The sequence below is a fragment of the Populus nigra genome, chromosome 14, assembly GCF_951802175.1.
Source record: "Populus nigra chromosome 14, ddPopNigr1.1, whole genome shotgun sequence".
In the NCBI taxonomy this organism is placed as follows: Eukaryota; Viridiplantae; Streptophyta; class Magnoliopsida; order Malpighiales; family Salicaceae; genus Populus; species Populus nigra.
In genome coordinates this window covers 11,328,036-11,351,208 of record NC_084865.1, presented here as the reverse complement: position 1 = coordinate 11,351,208, position 23,173 = coordinate 11,328,036, and the positions used below count along the sequence as shown (strand labels likewise).

The following is a 23,173-nucleotide window of genomic DNA, read 5'->3' as shown; positions in this document are numbered from 1 at the left end:
TTCTAGTTTTGTCTTAAATCTTAAAGAGTCCACTGAATTAATTTTAAGTAGAAACACCACCATATATAAGGAGAAACTTAGGAAGGATCGTGGTTCTGAACTGATTATCGCTTTGGTATTAAATGGTGAAGCTGACCAGTTGAAGATTTGGAAGAGACAACACAGGCCATCGGCCATGACTTTTAATTGCAGGCAAAGATGAAGCATAACAGATTGGTCATTAGTCTAAATGATTGGGTTTTTATTATGTGCCAGAGCAAGCAAGGTTGACATTCCAACAACACTATCAACAGATGGAAGACAAAAGTTTTAGTTGTTTTTTGTCATGATAGGTAGAATTGCTTCTGCTTTTAGTAATGGAACTTCCTTCTCAAAGTTCAAGCTCGTTGTTTTGTTTACTCTGAAAGAAGAAAGCTGCCAGCCACAACCAAAGTCCTCTACCCATTAACATGGACTGAATTAAATTCATTTCACTCCAGCGCCTTCTTAATAGGCGAAAGCATGCGAAGAGCAATGCAACAGTAGAAGCACCACCGGAAACAATGAACAGAACTAAGAAGGGCTCCGGCCCTATATTTTGAATTCCAGCGGTGTCAGATTGTGGAGTTGAGCATTTGGGAAATGACAGCATTTGTTGCTCTAATAGTTGCAGTTCTCCACTCTGTGTTAAGTATATGATTGCCTCTGAAATATCCAAAGCCAACGGAGATCCCCTTGGAAATACCTGCAAGATGCAAGAAGAAGATCAGAACATAAAGATGGAAATGCATTTACTTCAAGAGCATGTTCATTCTCATTTTGTTATTAAACCATATGTAAGCATGTTTGTGAACTTAAGGATCATGGAACAATTAAGAATCAGGAAGAGTCAAAATATGAAATTACAAATCCAAAGCCGCTGAGCTTATATGTTGGTCCTGCCATTGTGAAGCCTTCGCAGTATTTTGCTAGAAAAATTTTGGCATGGGGGGTGAACAAGAAAGCTGCCCTGATATGTCCATTTGATAGAGCTTCTGCAAAGTCATCAATTGAAGCGATGATTTTGATGTTCTCTGTCTTAAAACCCAAAACTTTCACCAAATACGAGACAGTGAAGGAATTTCCATCGCAACCAATAGAAGCACTTGTATTTTGCAGTAAACTGATGTCAATTTCTGAAGGGGCTTTAGCCGTAAGTATGGACGATAGGTTGGTTGTTTAGCTTGATGTGACTATTAGCACTAAAAAAAACCACGGCACCGACAGAAAACGGGACCATGGACTTTTAAATGATTCTCCTGCAAACCAAAGGCCATTGACTTTTAAGGGATTAGCAAAAACGTACTTGTCAAGTGATCTTCCAAGTACAAGGCTGCACAGAGAGAGAATTTCGTATATTAAATTTACAGTTCCTCTATTTACCTTGTGCAGAAGTAAGTATTGAAACAGAATACCAGAGTATTGATCCAATCTGTGTAATGGACGAACCATTAAACCCACGCTCAGTTTCATGTTCAACAACCCAAATAGCAAAACCAGTGAAGACTGTCATAGCTGCCATTAAAAACCACATCTCTTTAGTATAGACCTTCAAGAACCACCAATGATGGTGTGACTTGTCAGATTTCATCGCCACGAGCATCACGAAACCTGATTCGACATATGGCTGTGAGAACTCTATAGGCTGGTCTCTGATTGCTATTATTACAATATCTCCAACGGCTGCATCAAAAGCCTATCACAGGAAATAAACATTATCAGTGATTCAAAGTATTTTGTCTTATAATAAGAAATAAAAAGAATACCAGTGGGGTGACTTCTAAAACTCTAGGCTTCTAGTTATAACATCAAGGTGGAGATGAAAGCTGGTTTGGAGAAAAATATGAGCTAGGCTACACAGATTCTCAGAAACTGCCCAAGGGCAACTCCTGGTCAATTTTTTCTAACAACCATAGAGATGAAGACAATAAAAAGCATACCTTTTGAGAAACCTTCATTACCATGTCATCGTAAGAACCATGAAAAGGAACAATTTCATACATCAAAGCGTATCGTAGACACTTCACAGCAGCTTCAAATACGCCAACCGAAAATCCTGTTATGTATGTTATGTTAGGGATCTCATCATGGCTTACTCTTACAAACTGCTTGAACATTGATTTAGCTGGTACCGCAATCCTCAGCTGCTTCCCTCTATCCTCAAGAAGATTGGATTCTGATAATCCAGTTGGGACAGAAATTTTGCCTCCTGGCCAGTATACTGGATTTAGAACTTCTTCACCAGACTAACTTTTATCCTTTACACTATTATTCTTGACAAGGTTGTCGGTGAAGCCAAACTCCGGTGACCAAAATCCAAGCTCTCTGTAGCTTTTACCAACTATATTAACAATCTGAAAGTTAGGTACGTATGTTAGCTTATAGTTTGTAAAGTGTATCCTACCGCTAGGCCTTCAAAATCGCTTGATAAGATATGTTGAAGTAAGGTTTTTGAATAATTCTTCTCATGTAACATTTTAGAAGACTTTGCAACGGTCCAAATTGCATCATAAGCTCGAAGTGCGAATATACTTGGTTGAGAGTTCCTATCTTCCGGATATTCAGCTCTAAACTTCCTCTCAAACTTGACTTCAAAATCTTTGAAGGATGCGGTGGTATCTAAATAGCTGGCCTTACAACCAAGCAAGCCTTGCATGGAGGTCATCATGGATGAGTTAACAGAATCGAGAAGACCAGTGATGCTAGCAGCAGCAATCCACACATACCCTCTCCTCATCATTCTCATTTTCTTAGCATTTTCAAACAATAAATTTGCTAAAGTTAATGAAGATTGAAGTAGTATAAAGACCCTGCTTTGTTTACCCTTCAGTTTATTTAACTCGTTCTGAATGGTAGTGTTTGGATCTAAAAGAGAAGACAGTGTCGGGAAGGCTGAGTAGTGTTCCAGTTGTACACCGCTATCTTGGAGTGAAGCTGACAGAAGAGTGATAATGCCTAAATCACTAGTGTAGGAATATCTATCTTCATATATAGCAATCACCTTTGGCCACTTGAAGGATGCAACAATGGAAGCAATGCATTCGATCTGCACAGATATATCTTGATACATGCTAATTACTGGAAGTTCTTTATCTGGAACTATCAGAGATAATCCTGTGGTTAAGGAAATGATAGGTCGTTCAATGGTAATGTTAACCATTTCAGCAACTAATGCAGCCTGATGCCATGTTATGGAACCAACAATCGCTTCCAATTTTTGGTTTTGGAAGAAATCAATTGCTGCATTTAACGTCAAACAATTAACAACTTTTAGTTCCAAGTCAAAACACTCGTTCGGCTAATACATGATTAGCTAAGCAGCATATGAAGACGACATGATATGAGACTACTGATTATCTTTTGTTTTAAGCTCGGAATTGAATCTAATGAAGCTTTTAAAATTACAAGATTAAAAGCTACGGTAGAAATAATTCCAAATAAGATACAGATGTTAAATTTCTTGTAATCTGCAGCCACGAACAAGGAATGAACAACTACAATGATTTATTTCGAATTCAAAGCCGTGACAAAAGATGTGTCAGCCGGTTTCTTCAGGGAAGAATAAAGTTCATCACAAGAAAATTGAAATTTGAAGTGTCATAAAGTTATTCACAAATTGATTCTTCATCTAAACAAAGATCCAGAAGGCAAAACAATAAACATACCTGCAAAAGCAGCTCGGGCGGAGTTCTCAGGCAAATCCAGAACATGTAGAGCCAAATTATGGCCAGTCAATCTATAAATGTCTTGTACAGCAATATCCATGGCTATTTTCTCTTCTCTACCAACACGAGTACTGCAGTCTACAACTGCACCAATAATGCTAATGAACTCAGAGCCTTCATCATTCAGCTGACCTGAATTTGATAATATGAACGTTATTGATAATAAAAGGATCGAATAAAGAAAAACTAGAAAACCAGCCATTGTTCTTCCTAAAGGGAAAAAAAGAAATTTGAGTACTGATATTAAGAATGGTTAATGGGAAACGCTGGAGGAGTTTGGTTTATATTTTAAATAATGGCTGCAGTTTTTGTTTACTTTTTGTGGTCAACATCTTGGTAGTGGGTACTTCCTAGCAAGATCCTAGAAAAGTCAGAAGAAGTTAATAACGTAATGGTTTCGTATCTTCGGATGATTCAGTAGAAATTTACCAGCTTTGTTTTCTTAGCTAATCATGCTTTTTGACCAGCCATTTTTCTTTATTATCCTTCTGCTACCTAATTACACTCATCAAATGCCCCTGTAATCAGCCTTTTGACCCTTACAATTGATACTCTAATACAATCGATACTCTAATTAAAACCGCAGAAAAGAAGTGCTCTTCTTGTTACTTGCCTTGCATCTGGAATGCAGTCATAGAAGAACTACTGAAGCCTATACCTTGCGTCCATGTTTCCTATAGCAAGGAATCAGTGATGCATCTGTTTAGTGTAACTATAAGAACTGATCTCTTACGACACTACTTTGTATGCATTACATGATGGTAGTGTCAAAAAACCATCTCAACCTAATAGTTTAAGTTTTTAGGTGAGGTCCCAGGATATGATTTATATTATTCTTTAACACACTCCCTCAAGTGAAAGCTCTTTGAACTTGAAACTTGCACAGACCCACATTACCTTGTGCTTAATTTTTATCAAATAAATGGGGATGGTGAGATTCGAACTTATGATCGCTTGGTCATCAAGGCTCTGATACCATGTCAAAGAACCATCTCAACCTAATAGCTTAAACTTTTATGTGAGGTCCCAGGATATGATTTATATTATTCTCTAACAGGTAGTTAGTCTCTCTTTGCACTATCTTATCACCTGTTTGAGGAACAGAAATTCTTGCCATTTGAAGTTCACTTGTTGCTTGGTCTTGAGTGAAGAGGGTGATCAGCACCGACATCAAAAGTTGTCTACACATCAATGTTGATTGAATATCAGTCAATTGATCCCACCTTTGTCTCAATAGATGGATAATTGTTATTATCAATGCAATTGCAGAAGCACCACCTGAGATAATGAACAAACCTAGAAAGGTCCTGGTCCTAAACTTTGGATAGCATTGGCATCAGGAGTTGAAGTTGAGCAATGGGTGTAGAAGAGCATTTCTTCCTCTAGTAGCTGAAGTTCTTGACTCTCACTTAATCTTAAAATTGTCTGTGACATGTTTGAACCCGAAGTAGAACCCTTCTGAAACACCTGAGAACAAAACAAGAAAATATAAGAACATAAGGAAAAATGTTAGCTTTAGATAGAATATTGTCTTCTTAAACTAACAAGCAAGGACAAGGAACAAGGTTTACAAACAAAAAATGGTAAAGTTTGAATTGGATTATAAAGCAAAAACCGCTTAGCTTGTAGGTGGGTCCTGCAATGGTGAAGCCAGTGCAATATTTTACAAGAAAAGCTTTCGCAAAAGGTTTCAGAATGAAAGCAACTTTAATATGCCCACATGATAAAGCCTTTGCATATTCATCAAATGAAGATATATTTCTAACATTCTCTGGCCTGAACGCCAAAACTTTCACTAAATACTAGGTGATAATGGAACTTCCATCACAAGCAACAACTTGTTAGAACTCATGAGAGTTTGCCTTTGAAGTTTGAAAAAGTCTTGGTTAGACTTAGTTTCTGTTATTGTTTCATATCAGATTCTTGCTCCATAATTTTTTGTTTTCAGTTAGTAGAAAGTAGTGCCAATAAAATCTAATAATAGTTGAGATTTTTTAGTAATTTTAATTTGGTTGTAAGCCTATAAATAGGCATTCTCATTTGTGAAATGTACTATACTCTTAAGTCTCAAATTATCTATTTTTCCCTGCAAGGTTGGTTATAGTCTTTTATTTTCTATAGATCTAATAGTAACAGAGCTAACTTCTTACGAGCTGTGATGCAAAGCTTACTAAGTGTTTGAGTGCTAAACATAATGAGGTTGGGTGCAAACACTAGTGAGGTTAAGTGATTTTTTTTTTCAGGTAGCTGTGGTGCAAACATGTTTACTGCCACCAGTAATTCATCTATAATTCCAGTGTTTAATAGTAAACACCATCACTTTTAGGCTGTCAAGATGAGATTTTACTTAAGATCTCAAGGTTTGTGGAAAGTTATAACATCTAAAACTGATCCATCATCATTGACAACAAATCTTACAATTGCTCAGAAGAAAGCATATGAGGAGGAAGAGCTCAAAGAAGACAAAGCCATCATCTGCTTACATTCAGGACTTGCAGATCACATTTTCACCAAAATCATGGACTTGGAAACACCAAAACAAGTATGGGACAAGCTTCAAAGTGAATTTTAGGACACTAACAGAGTTAAAACCATCAAGCTACTCATATTAAAAAGAGAGTTTGAGTTGATGAAGATGAAAGACAATAAATTCGTTAAAGATTATTCTAGTAGGTTAATGGATGTTGTAAACCAAATGAGGCTTCTTGGTAAAGCATTTATAGATCATAAAGTGGTAAAAAAGATCGTGGTTTGAGTGCCTCAAAAGTTTGAAGCCAAGATCTTTATAATTAAAGAGTCTTGTGACTTGTAAAATCTCATAATTGTAGAGTTAACCAACAAACTTCATGTACAGGAGCAAAGGGTCTCATTGAGAGGTGAAGAAGTTATTGAAAGTGCTTTTCAAGCAATTCACAAGGGAAAGAGTTCTGGAAACTTGTAAAGAAAGAAGCCTTTAAGTACAACAAAGGGAAAGCTGAAGGATTTTCAAGAAAGCAAAACTTTTCACCGTGCTCTAATTGTAAAAGAACCAACCATGCTGAGAAAAATTGTTGATATAAAAATAAACCTTTTTTTCATTGTATTTTTTGCAATAATCTTGGTCATAGGGACAAGCATTACAGAGCCAAAAAAAAAAAAACAATCTCAACAACAAACACAACAACACGCAAATGTGATTAAAGAAGACAAAAATGATTATGAGCATTTATTTATGGCATCATAAGCACTCAGTTCTCATAAACTGAATACTTGACTTATTGACAATGGTTGCACAAGTCACATGACCAAATATCTATCAATTTTTACCTCTAATTACATATTAGTTCAACTAAAGATCAAGCTGGGAAATGGTGAAGTTGTGCAGGCCAAAGGAAAATAGACAATTTCTATTAACACCAAGAGAGGTACAAAAATTATCACTAATGTTCTTTACATTCCAGAACGAGATCAAGATCTTTTTAGTGGTGCACAAATGCTAAGAAATGGATATACAGTCTTTTTTAACAAAAAATTTTGTTTTATCACTAATACACATAGATTGGAGATAACAAAAATTAAAATGGATGGAAATAACTTTTATTTGAAGTTTGATTTAGTTGAAGGTCATGTATTTAATGTCAAGATTGATAAGAATGTTATTTGGCATAAAAGATATGGTCATTTCAACTTGAAGTGACTAAAGTTCATGCAAGAAGCTGGTATGGTTGAAGATATGCCTGAAATCATAGTTAATGCTCAAACTTGTGAAAATTACGAGCTAGGAAAGCAACATCGACAGTCATTCCTACAAAATATGACCAAGAGGGCTACTCAGAAGCTGGAGTTAGTTCATTCATATATTTATAAACCAATGAGCATAGCTTTATTGAGCAACAATGTGTATTTTACACTATTTATTGATCATTTTAATAGAATAACTTAGGTTTATTTTCTAAAAACCAAGTCACAATTGCTTTTTATGTTCAAAAGCTTCAAGAAAATGGTTAAAACTTAAAGTGGTTAAAAGGTTAAGGCATTTAAAACTGATAATGAAAGTGAGTATACCTCAAAAGAGTTTAATGTTTTTTATTAAGAAGTTGGGGTTGTACACCAGTTGACAGTTCCATACTCACCACATTAGAGTAGAGTTTATAAGAGGAAGAACAGAACTGTGATGGAGATGTTAAGGTGCATGTCATTTGAAAAAAAGCTACTAGAGTTTTTATGGGCTGAAGTAGTCAACACCTTAGTATATTTTCTTAATAGACAACCAACCAAGTATGTTCAAAGCATAACACCAATAAAGACATGGTTTGGTGTAAAACCTTATATCAAGCACATAAAAGTGTTTGGCTTATTGTGCTACCTTCATATGACATCTATCAAGAGAGGAAAACTTGATGAAAGAGCTTAGAAAGGTGTTTTTGTTGGGTATGCAGCAGAATAAAAAAGTTACAGAATTTTTAACTTAAGTGGAATGAAAATTTTGATAAGTAGAGATGTGCATTTTGATGAAAATTCCTAATAGAATTGGGACTTGATGAAAATCCATAAAATTGATCAAACCATTTCATCTATTCTTGAACCAATAATAGAAAGTACTAGTATTGGAGATCCACTTGATGTTAAAGCAACTTCAGACACACTAGTGCTTATGGTGAGGCTATTATCTGATGTGTATGAGATGTGTAATCTTGTATATGTTGAGCTTACATGTTACACAAAAGCTGCAAGATTTCCAGAATAGATTAAGGTTATGAAAGTTGAAATTGATGCTATTGAAAGAAAAAAAAATTAGAAGTTGACAAAATTGTCTGAAGCTAAGAAGAAAATTGGAGTGAAATAGTTTCAGAACCAAATTCAATTCAGATGGTTCAATCTTTACGCAGTGCAATGCTAACAAATAATATAGTGTATGCTAAATTAGCTCGAGAAATGCTAGATTTTTTAAAGCCAAATTATGGTGGGTGGAGCTGTAAAAAAATTATCGACCAATAACCATTAGTATTTTCTCTTCTTTCATCGGGTTTAGTGTTGGTGAGTTGCCCTTATTATTCAGTATTTAGATGTATTGTGGTAGTGATTGTTTTTCAAGGTGTTTTTTGCTTTGAAATGCTTTGAAATATTTTTTTTATCTTTTTAAATTTATTTTTAACATCAACACATTAAAACGATATGAAAATATGAAAATAAATTAATTTAAAGAAAAAATGTAAATGTTTTTTAAAATATTTTTAAAATACAAAAACAAATGTGATATTGTTAATAATGTGAAGTTTGTTGTTATTAGGAATAAAAAGATGGAATATTTGAACCATAATTATCAAACTCGACTCAGGGGTTGACCCGACCAAAGGGTCGGGTTTTGGGTTTCAAGGATCAACTTAGATTAACCCGGAAAAATTAAAAAAAAATATTTAAAGTTTTAATATTTCATATGAAAAAATTAAGAAAAAAAATCTATATGAATATAGGTTGTACATGTTGTAAATAATGAAGTTTAAAATAATATTTTTAAAAGTTTTTTATCTCACATTGAAAAAACATAACTTTTTTCTTGTGAACATAGAGTATATATATGAAAGGGCTTCAAATCCCACATTGAAAAAATAACTTTTTTCTTGTGAACATAAAATATATATACTAAAGGGTTTCAAATCCCATATTGAAAAGATACTATGTTATCCTTTTAAGTTGAAATATTTAAACCAAAAAGTTTTTTATCCCATATTGAAAAAACATAACTTTTTTCTTGTGAACATAGAGTATATATACGAAAGGGTTTCAAATTTCACATTGAAAAAATAACTTTTTTTCTTGGGAACATGGGGTTTATATATTAAACGACTTCAAATTCCACATTAAAAAAATATTATGTTATCCTTTTAAGTTGAAGTATTTAAACTAAAAGGTTTTTTTATCCCATATTGTAAAAACATAACTTTTTTTCTTGTTAACATAAAGTATATTTACGAAAGGGTTTCAAATCTCACATTGAAAAGATACTATGTTATCCTTTTAAATTAAAATATTTAAACCAAAAAGTTTTTTATCCTACATTGAAAAAATATAACTTTTTTCTTGTGAACATAGAGTATATATATTAAACGACTTCAAAATCCACATTAAAAAGATATTATGTTATCCTTTTAAGTTTAAGTACTTAAACCAAAAGATTTTGTTATCTCATATTAAAAAAAACATAACTTTTTTCTTGTGAATATAGAATATATATATTAAAAGGTTTCAAATTTCACATTGAAAAGATATTATGTTATCTTTTTAAGTTGAAGTATTTAAATCAAAAAGTTTTTTATTCCACATTGAAAAAACATAGTTTTTTTCTTGTGAACACAGAGTATAATACGAAAGAGCTTCAAATTTCACATTAAAAAAATATTGTGTTTTTTAGGAACATAGAGTATAAAAGGCTTCAAATTTCATATTGAAAAGATATTATGTTATCCTTTTAAATTGAAGTATTTAAACAAAAAATTATTCCAAATTGAAAAAATATAACTTTTTTCTTGTGAACATAGAGTATATATACGAAAGAACTTCAAATCCTATATTGAAAAGATAATTTTTTTTCTTAGGAACATAGATTATATATATTAAAAGGCTTCAAATTCCACATTGAAAAGATATTATGTTATCTTTTTAAGTTGAAGTATTTAAACCAAAAAATTTTTTATCCCACATTGAAAAAATATAACTTTTTTCTTGTAAAAACAGAGTATAATACAAAAGAGCTTCAAATCCTATATTGAAAGAATAACTTTTTTCTTGAGAATATAGAGTATGTATTTTAAAGGGTTTCAAATCCCACATTGAAAAAATAAAATATTTTTCTAAAAAGTGTTAATAATCAACTAAAAAAATATTAAAAAAGATATTTATGAAAAAAAAATCATATTTGAAAAAAAAAATTGGTATCGTTTAAATTGACTCGGATTATAAATGGAATGGATTTTACTGAATTATTATACCAACCGATATTTTAATAAACTTGAATCATTCTAGCTACCTGGTCAATCAAGTTCTAAATCATCATGCGGGTATCTAAGATTAATAACTATGATTTGAATGGAGCAAGAAGACAAGCAAAACAAATTTTACCATGCAAAACAAATTTTACTTTGTGGATGGTGGCTGGCTGGCCGGCAGCTAGAGCCTAGAGTGGTGGTCTCCATGTTTTGTATAGAAAAATAAGAGCAAGCTCTTGTTGTTGGTCAGCACTGATCAACAGTACTTTTTTTTAAAGATTATTTCCTTGTAAGATGTTTGAAAATTACAACAAATAATTTAAAATAGTCCCTAATTTTATATTTTTAATTTTTAATACATTAATAATATCTCTTATTGATTAGTCAAGGAGCAGATGCAATTGAATCAACAAGATTTATTTATTTATTTATTTTAAGTAATCTAAGAAAATTTTGGGTAATTTGCCATATTACAAATTGAGACAATTGAGTTACTACTTGGCCTCATATTTCCCTTTGACTCCTCAAACGTTTTTAAAATAGAATGCCACTCATGGATTTCCTACTAACTTCATTTTATTTTACTAGATTGCTATTATTACGACAATGCCATTGCCATCTCCAGAAACTCAAAAAAATAAATTTGATAAGAACATGGAATTGACAAAAGGATTGAGCTATAAGCAGACTTGAAATACAAAAAATTATATACATATATAGTTAGTTACAATAACTACAAGGACTAATTGTGTAGTATTTATAAAGGACTAATTGTGTAATATGTTTAAATTTAGGGACTAAGACATAACTATGGGCCAATTTCAGAGAGACCCTTAATTTAGATTCCCAAGAACCCCATCGACGGTCTAGATCTAACATGAACCCCTCCTTAGACAACTCCAAGCCACTCACAGTAAAACAAAAGAAAAACACCTTAACATCAAATACGTCGTCTTTAAGATCGCCAGAGCTCTCACTAAATTCAGTGAAATTAGGGTTAGGGTTTGAGTTCGAGTTCAGATTAAAGGAATTCCAGTTCCTTCAGTTACTGAAAGATGTGGCACGAAGCAAGAAGATCAGAGAAGAAAGTACACGACATGATGGACGCAGCTCGAAAGAGAGCACAACGACGAGCCGTCTTTTTGGCCAAGAGAAGAGGCGATCCAATGCAATCCATTCGACTTATCGGCAATCGATCTCGCATGTATCGTGACGATGGTCTCTATCAAGCCACACATGACCAGCAAGGCCTGTATGTTACTTTTTTTTAAAAAAAAATGTTGTTGTAATTTGACGATTTTTTTTGGTAATTTCGTTGTAACCATTAATTGATCATAATGAATCCTGTTGTCAATTAAAAATATTTTATTTAAATTTTTTAAATGCATAACGTTGTGTTCGAAAAATTAATATATGAAATTTGAAAAAAAGAAGGGAGCTTGATGGATAACTTAGAGCTCGTTTTTATATCAATGGTTGATTGAATTTTGATGTGTAAAATTACATTTCTGACTGCGTTGTTGCTGTTTTTATCTTATTCTTGCATTTAGTGACATTGTTTGATTTGGACTAATCCTTTAAATTCTCAGGATACCTTGGAATGGAAAACAGGATGTTCTTATTGACAGGTGAACTCTCTATCTCTGTTTTTATGCCTTATGTTCTTTTATTTTGCTGTAGATTCATTGTTTGTCTTAACATTTGTGATTGATGCATCTGTGGTTTTTTTGTTATTTGACAGATTTGATGGCCGTGCTTTACTTGATTTTATACGGGAGTCTGGGACCCGACAGGCCCTGCAGAAATCGGAAGAAGAAGAAGAACTTGAAGAGTTTGTTAATTTTGAGCGTTATCGGGATTTAATTAAGCATCGACGTAGAGGATGTCGGTACTTTTTTTTTATTTTTTGATGATTATGTATACAATTCTTGTTTCATGAAATTTTTTTTCATACATTGCCTTCCATTTATAAAAAAAAAAAAAAAAAAACCCATAAACACCAAGGCTATCCATCTTTATGGTGTTGATTAGAGTGTCCTTGTTTCAAAATCAGTTCCACAACTTAAATTGTGTGCTGACAATTACTAATGGAGAGACTTTGCGCTTACATGTTAACAGTTACTGATGATGAGGGTTTGCAGCATGTATATCAAGAGCTTGAGGCAAAGTTTACCACTCCGTTTGCTTCAGACAGGTTCATCTTCCTCTCCATGAGTTAGCACACTAATTGTAGCGAGTGTTTTGGTGAATTAAGTTCTCTTTCACTCCTCATCAGGCTATAACTAAAAATAATCTTAACAAACATGCTTGGCATAACTTGTTTAGACAAATACTCATGAGAGCATGCTTTAGATAATTTTTGCATGCTTTAGATGTGTTGGACAAATGTTTCTTTATTGTGATTAATTTCAAATGAATGTGTATATATTGATGTAAGACTTTCATTTCACTTATGGCTCCAAGGAATCTTCTCGAAGCTAATTTCCTATAATGGTAAATTTCATTTTTTGCTTAACCATTTTCTCCCACATCTTTGAATTGTGAGCACATTGATAGCATTGTTTTCTCTCGCTAAACTGGGAAATGACTATTTAGCACAACCGGGGTGCTCTGCACTCAAGGTAAACATAGTTGGTTTTGATTTGTCAGTGATATGCTGAGCATGTTAAGACCTCTTAGCTGTGTTTGTTTTTTATATTTGAAATTGCTACATTGTTGGTAAAATATGTTTTCCTGTCAGTGGAGGCCATGAACAGGGTACCAAAATTGTTTCCTTGATCAGATTTCAGAGATGGCTCCAATTTTTATTTGTTGGGGGTATATGTTGTGAAAAACTCGAGTTGATTTGATTTCTACAAGAAATGAGAGTTTTCTTCATTGACCCAGAAATTTTGTATCTTTGCTATTTTAATTTTAGTATTATGCATCATTTTTGTTTTGCTTTGATATGCAGTGGGTCTGATCCATTATGGTTTACTTTATTAAAGCTTTTGGTAATTTGTTGCAGTTCTATTTTAGTGATGATCTGGCTTTGTCCAACTTTTTGGTGTACCTTTTAATGCATAGCTTTGGCCATTTGTGTTCTTCTCTAGTTACAATTGTTTTTACACATGAATGCAGTAATTCTCAGACACAACAACCTCCTGCTAGCAAAGGTCCTTATTCCCAAGTAGGGTTTTCTTATGATGGGGATGGAAAAGAGGAAACACATTTTTCAGATGGTGATGACAGTGAAAGTGAAGATGAAGATGATGACGATGATGAAGATTTTAATAGCGATGACAGCAATGATGAAGGAATGGAAACAATAGCAAAAGAATTTGGAGTGAAAAGGTATGGCTGGCTTGTTTACATGGATAAAAAGGCAAAAGAAGAAGAGAAAAGACAGAAGGAAGTTATCAAAGGCGATCCTGCAATTGTAAGTTTGGCAAGACTGTCATTTGGAATTTCCTCTTGTTTCCTTGTAACAATAATCCAATTACTACATGTTCATTTGTATAAACTACTAATTTCAGAGGAAAATGAGTCGCAAGGAAAGAAGGAAAGCTTCTCAGATAGAAAGGGAAAGAGAGAGAGAAGCTGCTAGAATAACAGGAACAAGAGTGCTGCATCATGATCCCTACCGGTAGAAAACACTAACTTCTGCTTTCTCAAAACTATAAGAAATCATTCTATTTGAAGACAACACTACACACATGCTATTATGTTATGATAATGATGTTTTCCTTTACTGTACAGTGAATCTAGACGAAGTCCAACTTATGAAGCTTATTCTCGCTCCAGAAGGTATATCTAGTCTTTCAGAGACTGTCATTTGGAATTTCCTTTATGGTATGTTAATGGTGCTTCTCATTGCTCTGCATTTGCAGATCGAGATCCAGATCACGCTCATATTCACCATCACATTCTAGGCGTTATACTCGTGGAGGGCATCTTGATGAAATTCACCAAAGTAAATCAAGGACTCCTAAGATAGAATACATCACCGAATTTGGGGGCTCTTGTGACAGGGATGAGCCAAAGCTTGGAGGATATTCTCCACCACCATCTCCTCCATCACAGGCTGATGTGCTGAACCGGTCGGAGCACTTGACCTTTAATTCTTGCAAAGATAGATTGGACAGTCTTTACTGTGCTGCAGCTTACCCATTTTGTTACCTGAAGGAAACATTTGTGGTTTAGAATATATCACTCTAGGGTTATCTTCCTAACTGACAAGATGGAGTGGAAAGGAGGCTTCCTTCTGAAGCTCTTATCTTCCCTGGAACAGGCTTAATCTAATTGCTTCCAAGTTTCACACAACTATTGAAATATGGTATGTCTAATGCTTGTGATTTCCCACAGGGCGTCATCTGGTCACATACTTGAGGCATTGCATATTGATCCTGCATCTGGTGTATCCCCTGAAAATGAAAAGAGCACAAAAGTATCAAAACCAGCAGTAAGGTATTGCTCATGGACTGATATTCATGATGCTCGTGAATTTTAGCTGTTATATGTAACTTAATGGACATGATGTCTAGATGGTTTCCTTTGAATATATGCCCGTGCTTCTTTTCCTGGCCATTTACTTTGCTCCGTGAATTTATGACTTTTTGTTTCTGATTCAATTTTCATATGTTCTCCTTTGAACAGCGCATCATCTGGATTAGCAAAATTAGCGAAGGCGAGTACTTCTGGGGGTCCTTTGAAGCAGCAACAAGGAGAGAAAAAAGAAACTCCTCAGGAGAGACTCAAAAGGATAATGAGCAAGCAGCTAAACAAACAAAGTATGACCTAAATTATATGTATTTATAGCTGTGCAGCTCAACGTTTCTCTGATATCCATCAGTGGCATTGACAATGGATGGCTTTTGCTTAAGAAACTTGATATTTTTATTACCGTCTTTGTTTGACCTGGCCTGGGGATTTTGATTTTAGAAAGGGGAACAGGTTCCTTGCACTTTCTAACTGTTGTCTTTTTTTATTTTGCTCATCTGCAGTCAAAAAAGATACTGCTACCGAAATGGCCAAGAAACGAGAGCAGGAGCGCCATAGGCAAGAGAAACTTGCAGAAACAAATCAATTGAGTCGATATAGACGTCGCAGCCATAGCAGGAGTCGTTCTCCGCCAAGGTATTTACCATGCTTTATTTCAAGGAATTTGAGTAGCATCTTATACATGCTTATTCATCTGTGATTGTTTGAGATATTGAGTGGGAATGATCTATCTTGTGTGTATTTTTAAAAAGAGAGAATTTATCTCAATGTAGGAACATATCTTGTAAATCCATGAGTTTTGCTAGCATTTTTTCGCTGATAATCACTGTTTGACAATGGTTTAACACTCAGGACTCCGATCGTTATTGTTATTGTTTTTTTCTGCATTGTCTGCAACAGTTTTACATCATTTTTATTTTTTTGCTTTCATTATTTTTTTCCCCTCTTCGAGGTTAGTCAATATCAGTTTAGTGTTCATATTGTGACAGTCTGTAAAAGTATGTTCAATATCAGTTTAGACCGCAAAATTGATATTTGTTAGAGGTGATGGATATAGTTGTGTCAGTTTATGACAAGGTGAAATAAGCCATGTTATGATATATGATCAAAATGTATTCCTTTTGTGTTCTTTGCTGTGGATCAGAACATTGTTTTAAAATGAACTTGTATTTTTCTGTTTGTCCAATGAAATGTATTTCTGCAGAAGACACAGGTCCAGTAGAAGTCCAAGTAGAAGTAGGAGCTCTCGAAAATATCATTCCCGTTCCCGCTCTCCATCCCGGTCCCGAACACGCACCCGCTCCCGCTCACACTCTCATTCCCGCTCACCAAGGTAATAATCATGTCAAGTTTCTCGTTCTTTTGCTTGATATAAATCAACTTGCAGACTAACTAGATGCCTAACATCACAGGGTAAGAAGCCGATCAAGATACTGATGCATAATCTGTAAAGCTGGCTACTTGCATCAAGATTTATTATGTTTAGCTATGTTCTTTCATATAGTAGTGGTTAGTAGCGGTGCTTTGCTTCGCCTTCTGTTTTGTAACCTGCAGTGATTTTCAAGGCAGAGATGAAAGTACGAGTCAGAGCCATTTTTGTAATCTGGTGTGTATGATTCTTCACGTAATTGCATCTTACTATTTTCCTACCGTGGTTGCAATATGATAATGTGCAGGAGCGTGTTTGTGTGTGTGTAATCATTCTTTAAAGCTTTGAGAGGGTTGCATGTATCGCTCTTGTGCAAAAGCAGATAACGCCGCCTAGAACTTGGTGTTGATACAAGAAGGCTGTTAAAAACTTCTGACCTAGAAGTAGTTGATTCTTAAGAGGGAATGGATTTCCATTAATTGTACTTAACGAGGGTAGGCTGAGGACTTCATGATAGACCATGTGAGTTTTGACATTCAAAGCTTGCTTGGAATGCTGTGTCCATAGACGAGTAACATTCATGATTCACTTTACACAGGATTGGCTTCTACTAATTTCAATAATTAAATCTGGATTGGGATTTGCTTGCCAAGGATATTTGGATTTGTTTTGGGGTCAATAGAGGCAATCATGTTTCGCAGAGCCTTTGAAATATATACCATTAGAGGAAGGAGCGTCCTGGATTAGACAGGAGTGAAAATCAGGTTAAAACCAATTTGCTTCTTGAAATTAGTGGAAGCTTTATGTCAATTGTCAACGACAAAAATGGAGACGGGAAAGTCGTATCTTTGGATGCTCGGTCTCAAAAAGCAGAATGGTATGTGATTTTTCATCATTAGACGTTTGGAAGGTGTAATTGTGGCCGTAATAATTTCTTTTTGTTTTTTTGCCCTTACTGGAGTGGTGTGGCAATTCCATCAACTCCGTAATAAAACCTTCTCCTAAAGTGCATTCTAAGCACATACTAGAGCCTGTTTCGAAATGTGGAGTATTGCACATAAAATTTAGGCTACACCCATGATCTGCATGGTGTGTTTTCGTTAAAAGAACTTCCTTTCTACCAATTCAGTTAATTGAGCATCTGTATTTTTTTAATTTCAATCAGATGAATACAGTTTGTCTAGATGAACACAATTTTTTTAAAAAAATGTATTTGATTGAATGAAATTATGTAAATACATGTGTTTAATCGACCGAAATGGTATCATATGGTTTTTTTTAATGAATCTCTGGAAACACGCGTTGAACCTAAAATCTATAGCCTTCTAAAGAGGAGGTTCAGCGTTTGTCTAGCAGAAGTCCATTGTCTTTCAATTTTTAACACAACAATCAATAATCAACAAGCAACAATGAAGGTGAAACCCCTCGTTTAGTCATTTCATAAAAAAAGCATGATAAACAGCAGTCCCTCAGCTTTTTACTTTGATTGATTTCGAAAGCCCACTTGTATCTTATCAAACTTTAAGTTCATTTAAAGGAATTAAAAAAGTGTGGAAGAATCCAAGCTCCCAATTTTGCTTTTTTCGATGAGAGCTCTCTTCAACTTTCCACTCCCTTTTGTAATCCGTGTACAACAAGGGAATTGTTCTATATGATGCTGAGTCTCCTCCAAAAGCAGATAAAAAGGCCACGGAACAAGCTTCGAAAACCTCACTTTATCCCTTCCTCATCACACGCACGCTTCCTTTCTCATTACACTCATGAAAGAGATGCCTCGTTGCCTAGCTATCTTTGGCCACAACTCTACTTGCCTATATCCATTTGAACTCGTAGAGAGAATCATCATCTCAAAATACAAAATGCGACCACCACACGAGGGGACACTCACGCATAAATATCAACTCTGCACTCCCTTTTAATCCCTGGAGCTGGAAGGAAGATGATAGAATCACCATCCACGTATATTTGACCTTCAACGTCAAAAAAGATCTTGCCAATGACGTGTCACCCAGTGACCAATTGGGCTCCACAGCCTAGATGAGGTGTCATTGTTTCCATGGTGAACATCCATGTCGAAGTAAGTAAGACCTCTCCTAAGAATACATTTGTCCAACCGAAAGTGAGCTTCACTTTTATATTATGTGTGTAAATGCAAAGAAACATCCATTGCTCTATTCTCCCTATTCGTAGGGCACAAATATTCTCTAATCTAAACTTTATACAAAGAGCCCCATCAAGAAATATTATGATCTTCATCAAACCCTTTTAAATACTTAATAAAAGTTTAATTATTAGGCTTTATATACGAGTATCGTAAGCAATGAAGCAAGGAACCCAGTTCATGATCAGTACTTTATAAACCAGGCCACTTGAAATAGGCTTTACTGATCCATGATTCACACGAAGACTAGCTAAACGCTCTTCTTTTATTTATTATTAGTCACTCGAAAAAATATACTATAAGATTGATGAAGCACATGGGATGGTGTATCTCTCTTAGATTTATCATGGGTGCCATCTAGATTCAATCTTTAATCCAAGTGTTTATTAAAAAAAAAAAAGATGAAGTAGGTCCTACAGAAATTATTTCATTCTTCTAGCTAGCATGCATTCACATTTTACGATTAATAACTCATTATTTTATTAATTATCATCATAATCACTCTTGCCATCGCAAATCCCAGTCCCTTTCTTGTGTCCCAATTAATGTTCAAGGCGAGATGTTCAATTAAAACAGGAAAACAAAGCCGGTTCCTATCCCTCTTTCTCTTTCAAATCATCACTTACTTCCATTTATTTTATATTTTTATTAGAAAATAATATAAATTATATTTTGAAATCTTATTTAATAACTTAATTATTGAATCGAAATAATTTTTTGATATGATATTAGAGTCTTAATGAACAAACAGTCATGAATTTGAATCTTACTATATTTATTCTCTTTTCAATAAGATGTTAGATAATAATATAATATATATTTTGAAATCTTACCTAACAATTTAAATTATTAAGTAGAATGATTCTTTAACAATTTCAAATTATTCATAGGCTGAGATAGCTTTTTTATTCATGGGTTTGTTCTTTTATATATACGGGGAATGAAGGTCATGGTTATGAATGTCAACTACACAACTATTTTATTTTAAATAAAGTTGTCTGCTTAAAGAAATTTTGCTGTGTAAATATTATTTGTATAATAATTTCATCACTGTTCTATAATGAGAACGAAAGCACAAAAGCTATATATAACTTCAAATGTAAAACTGCAGTTATGGAGTAGTTAATCATACTTGGATTATAACAGGTAGGGAGAATCCCCCACCAAAAAAATTAAAAAGGAAGAAAAGAGAATAATCACCAGAGATAAAAAGAGCACTTCAAGCAGAATGAGTTTTAATTTCTCAGCTACAATCTCAATAACATTATGGTTTTATCCTTAGAAGTTACATTTACGTTATGTTATTAAAGAATTCAGAAATTGTATCATTATAATAAGATCTCATTTTTTATCATAAATGTGTGAATAGTTTTTTTTTTATTAACAATAACATAAATTATCTGGAATTTTTTATTTTAAAAATAAATTTAATGTGTTTATAAACTGAAATAAATATGTTAAAATGTTAAATTCTAAATACGATAATGATGGAATTTTTTTTAAAAGTTTTATTTTTATTATAAATATTTAGTAAATATCTTGAATTGGAGAAACTAAAATTTGATACATCATAAAATGTTAGACACTATATTTATATGTCAATATTAAAAATTCATTGTATTCTTCTACTAAAATCTATTTATATCTATGAATGAATGAAGTATATGATGTGAATGAAAGCTTTAATGCATTATTAACTTTTAGTATGAGGATACGTTTTATTCCGTTGGTAGTTAGATAATAATTCTGTTGGCATGATTTTCATGCCAAATAAAATATATTTATTCGTTTTATTCTGTCGGTATTTTCATCAGTAAATTTGATATTTCACTGACAAAAAGGATCATTTATAACTCCATTGATGATTTTTTAATACTACCGACGATTTAATTCCGTTAGTGATTAAACAGTGGCGGTGACATTTCCAATAATTCATTCCCAACTATTTGAAATATACCGACAGACTTAATCAATCAGTTTAAGTTTAGTTTAATATATATATATATAAAACTAAGTAGAAAATAATTAAAATAAATTTAATTAAAATAAAAACCAAATATTTATTACATATTTAAAATTTTATCAATTCATATAGAATTGAGAGGTTGAAGGAGGAGTGGGCAGGTCTTCGCCAAAAACAAGGGGCCAATAAAAGGAAGCACATATACAACCTATTTGTGATTTCAACTTCATGTACAATCGCTGGATTTTGGCAGTCTCAGCATTAAGTTATTCAGTATCAGCAGTAAGATGGGTCATCAATTCGTTGATTTAAAATTGCCTCAAACTCCAGAGTTTGAGTGCTTGAAATCGATTGCGAGAATCTAATGATTGAAACACGTTAGGTCATCTGCAAGTCCTTGGCCGTAATGTTTAAGATATGATAAACCTAATTTATATCGGATCCACCAGACATTCCTGCCACCAACCATAGTTCTAGATCGAATTTTGGATGGGTTGAAAGACAGTACTTGTATCTCTACTATAATCGATTGTTATATGTTTCTTGGAAAAAAAAAGTTAGCAAATTTAAAAAATAATAATAACTTAAGAAAATAAATTGTTGAAATCCAATATACCACAAAGCACTGAGCTCAGTTATCCACGAGTTACTACACCCTTTTTTGACAGTCATCATTTCGCACGTGCATTTCTAAAAAAAGTTTCATTGATCTTGGTTTGCGTCCAAGAATCATAGTCTGCAAGAGAAACTATTGTAAGTGAAAAATATTCATATAAAACAACACTTTAAAAAAATGGATGTAATAAAAAAATTATTACAATTTGCTTTACATGCAAAACAAATAGAATGGATTCGTTAGTGGGCGTGGTGATGGAACCGTGAATCTGCATGTTCCGGTTCTCTGCACTAAATTGTGATCGTCGCATGAAATGCTTGAACGTCACGTAATAAATATATTTTACCAGACAGCTTCCGAGATATATAGAGGTTTGAAATTCTTTCAAACCACCATGTCTTTCCACCCTAAAAGCTCTCTTTCTTTAGCATATTTCTTTGGTTGTTTTTCTGAGCCTCGTACCAAAAATAACACAACCTTTATGGTAGAAATAAATTATCAATTAACAAATGAAAAATTAAATTTTAACATTTGGATAAAAAATATTTATTTTGATTTCAATCTTACTTAGTTCTAGTATGATTCTTGTAAACCCTTCTGACAACAGCGTTGTTAACTCTATCCCAGTAAAATTCTTTATTGCAGTTCAAATTTGTAGAAGAATTAGTTCATTTATATTAATAAACTAACTAAATTAACATTATAAAAAAATTATTTAAGTTAATATATATATATCAATCATGGTTTGATTATTTTCATAAGTTTCTATTACAAATTCTACTGATATTTTAATTATCTTCAATAAAAATAAAGGCATATATTTGAAATAGCCATGACATCATCTTTTTTAAAGAATTTTTTTCCATCAAGAGATTGAAAAAATAAATAAAAATAACAAAAAGATTTAAAATTTAAAAGAAAACCAATGAAACTAATTAATTAATTACTTAAGTTAATATTTTTCTTACTTGTTAGTTAGGGTTTAATTTTAGGTAATGATAGAAGTTTAAAAAGAGTAACATAAATACAAACTCACCTAATTAATTGATTAGTTAGTTTTACTATTTTTCTTTTAAAGTTTTTTTTAGAAAAGATAGTGCATGTGCTCAAATAAAAAATGGTAAATTGTCTATTATATAATCTTACAAGTTTCCAATATGTCCCTATATTTTTAATTGTCTATTATATAATTGTATAACATCTACTTCTCCAATATGTCTTATTGAGTTTTTCCTTATATAAGAATATGATATAAAAATTGTTCAAAATTTCTAAAAACATTTTAAGAAACAAAAAAAAAAAGAATTATTCAACCATTAAATAAGAAATAAAATTTATAGTTTTTTCTTAAAAATAAAACTATACTCTATAGTTTAAGGGCATTTCCAAAATTAAAAGAAATATATAATTATGTCAATTTGGATGAAAAACTTGGACAAATGACATATTAGATAATTGAATACTATACAAGAAAATAAAAGAGACAATTAAAAACATGGAAACATATTGGAGATTGCCTAATTATATAAAATATATAAGGATAGATTAAGTCATTTATCCTAGAAAAAATCATACAATACAAGTACTTCATATGCTATTTGTCTTTGTCAAATTCTACCACTTGGCCTAATTGATGGAGAGATAACCACCACATAAATATATTCATAACAAAAACTAATATGTATAGTTGATTGATCAAATCTTACAAGAACAAGTATTCAAATAAAAAAAAAAGTATACGTACTTCATATGTTATTATCCCTGATAAAAGGAAAAAATTAAAATGATTTTAATTTGAACCCACCTAATAGAGAGTTAATTATCGCATTAACATTCCGACAATAAAATTATCAAAGGTATTTAATTGATCAAATTCA

General features: G+C 33.0%; 1 protein-coding gene and 1 pseudogene across 2 annotated transcripts; one reads left to right on the top strand and one right to left on the bottom strand.

Moving 5' to 3' along the window:
* Window positions 1-213: 213 nt before the first annotated feature.
* Window positions 214-5,177, bottom strand: LOC133672553 (glutamate receptor 2.8-like; annotated as a pseudogene).
* A 6,412-nt stretch (window positions 5,178-11,589) lies between these two features.
* LOC133673109 (uncharacterized) lies at window positions 11,590-16,836 on the top strand. 2 transcript variants are annotated; one of them, XM_062093762.1, is made up of 13 exons: window positions 11,590-11,960; window positions 12,298-12,336; window positions 12,450-12,592; window positions 12,827-12,902; window positions 13,829-14,126; window positions 14,224-14,333; window positions 14,447-14,494; window positions 14,578-14,787; window positions 15,053-15,154; window positions 15,344-15,477; window positions 15,691-15,823; window positions 16,401-16,520; window positions 16,600-16,836. In XM_062093762.1, exons 1-13 carry the CDS (start codon window positions 11,764-11,766, stop codon window positions 16,622-16,624), a joined length of 1,635 nt encoding a protein of 544 aa, XP_061949746.1. In that variant the 5' UTR covers window positions 11,590-11,763; the 3' UTR covers window positions 16,625-16,836. The 2 variants fall into 2 exon arrangements, with proteins under 2 accessions (XP_061949746.1, XP_061949745.1); XM_062093761.1 differs by having other exon boundaries at window positions 11,593-11,960; window positions 16,392-16,520.
* Window positions 16,837-23,173: the final 6,337 nt, after the last annotated feature.

Excerpts from the sequence above, each read along its gene's own strand:
- LOC133673109 (XM_062093761.1), top strand. The coding sequence starts at position 11,764 with ATGTGGCACGAAGCAAGAAGATCAGAGAAGAAAGTACACGACATGATG. Across the intron at positions 14,334-14,446 it reads CTGCATCATGATCCCTACCG|TGAATCTAGACGAAGTCCAA; the intron begins GTAGAAAACACT and ends TTTACTGTACAG. Across the intron at positions 14,788-15,052 it reads CAGGCTGATGTGCTGAACCG|GGCGTCATCTGGTCACATAC; the intron begins GTCGGAGCACTT and ends GATTTCCCACAG.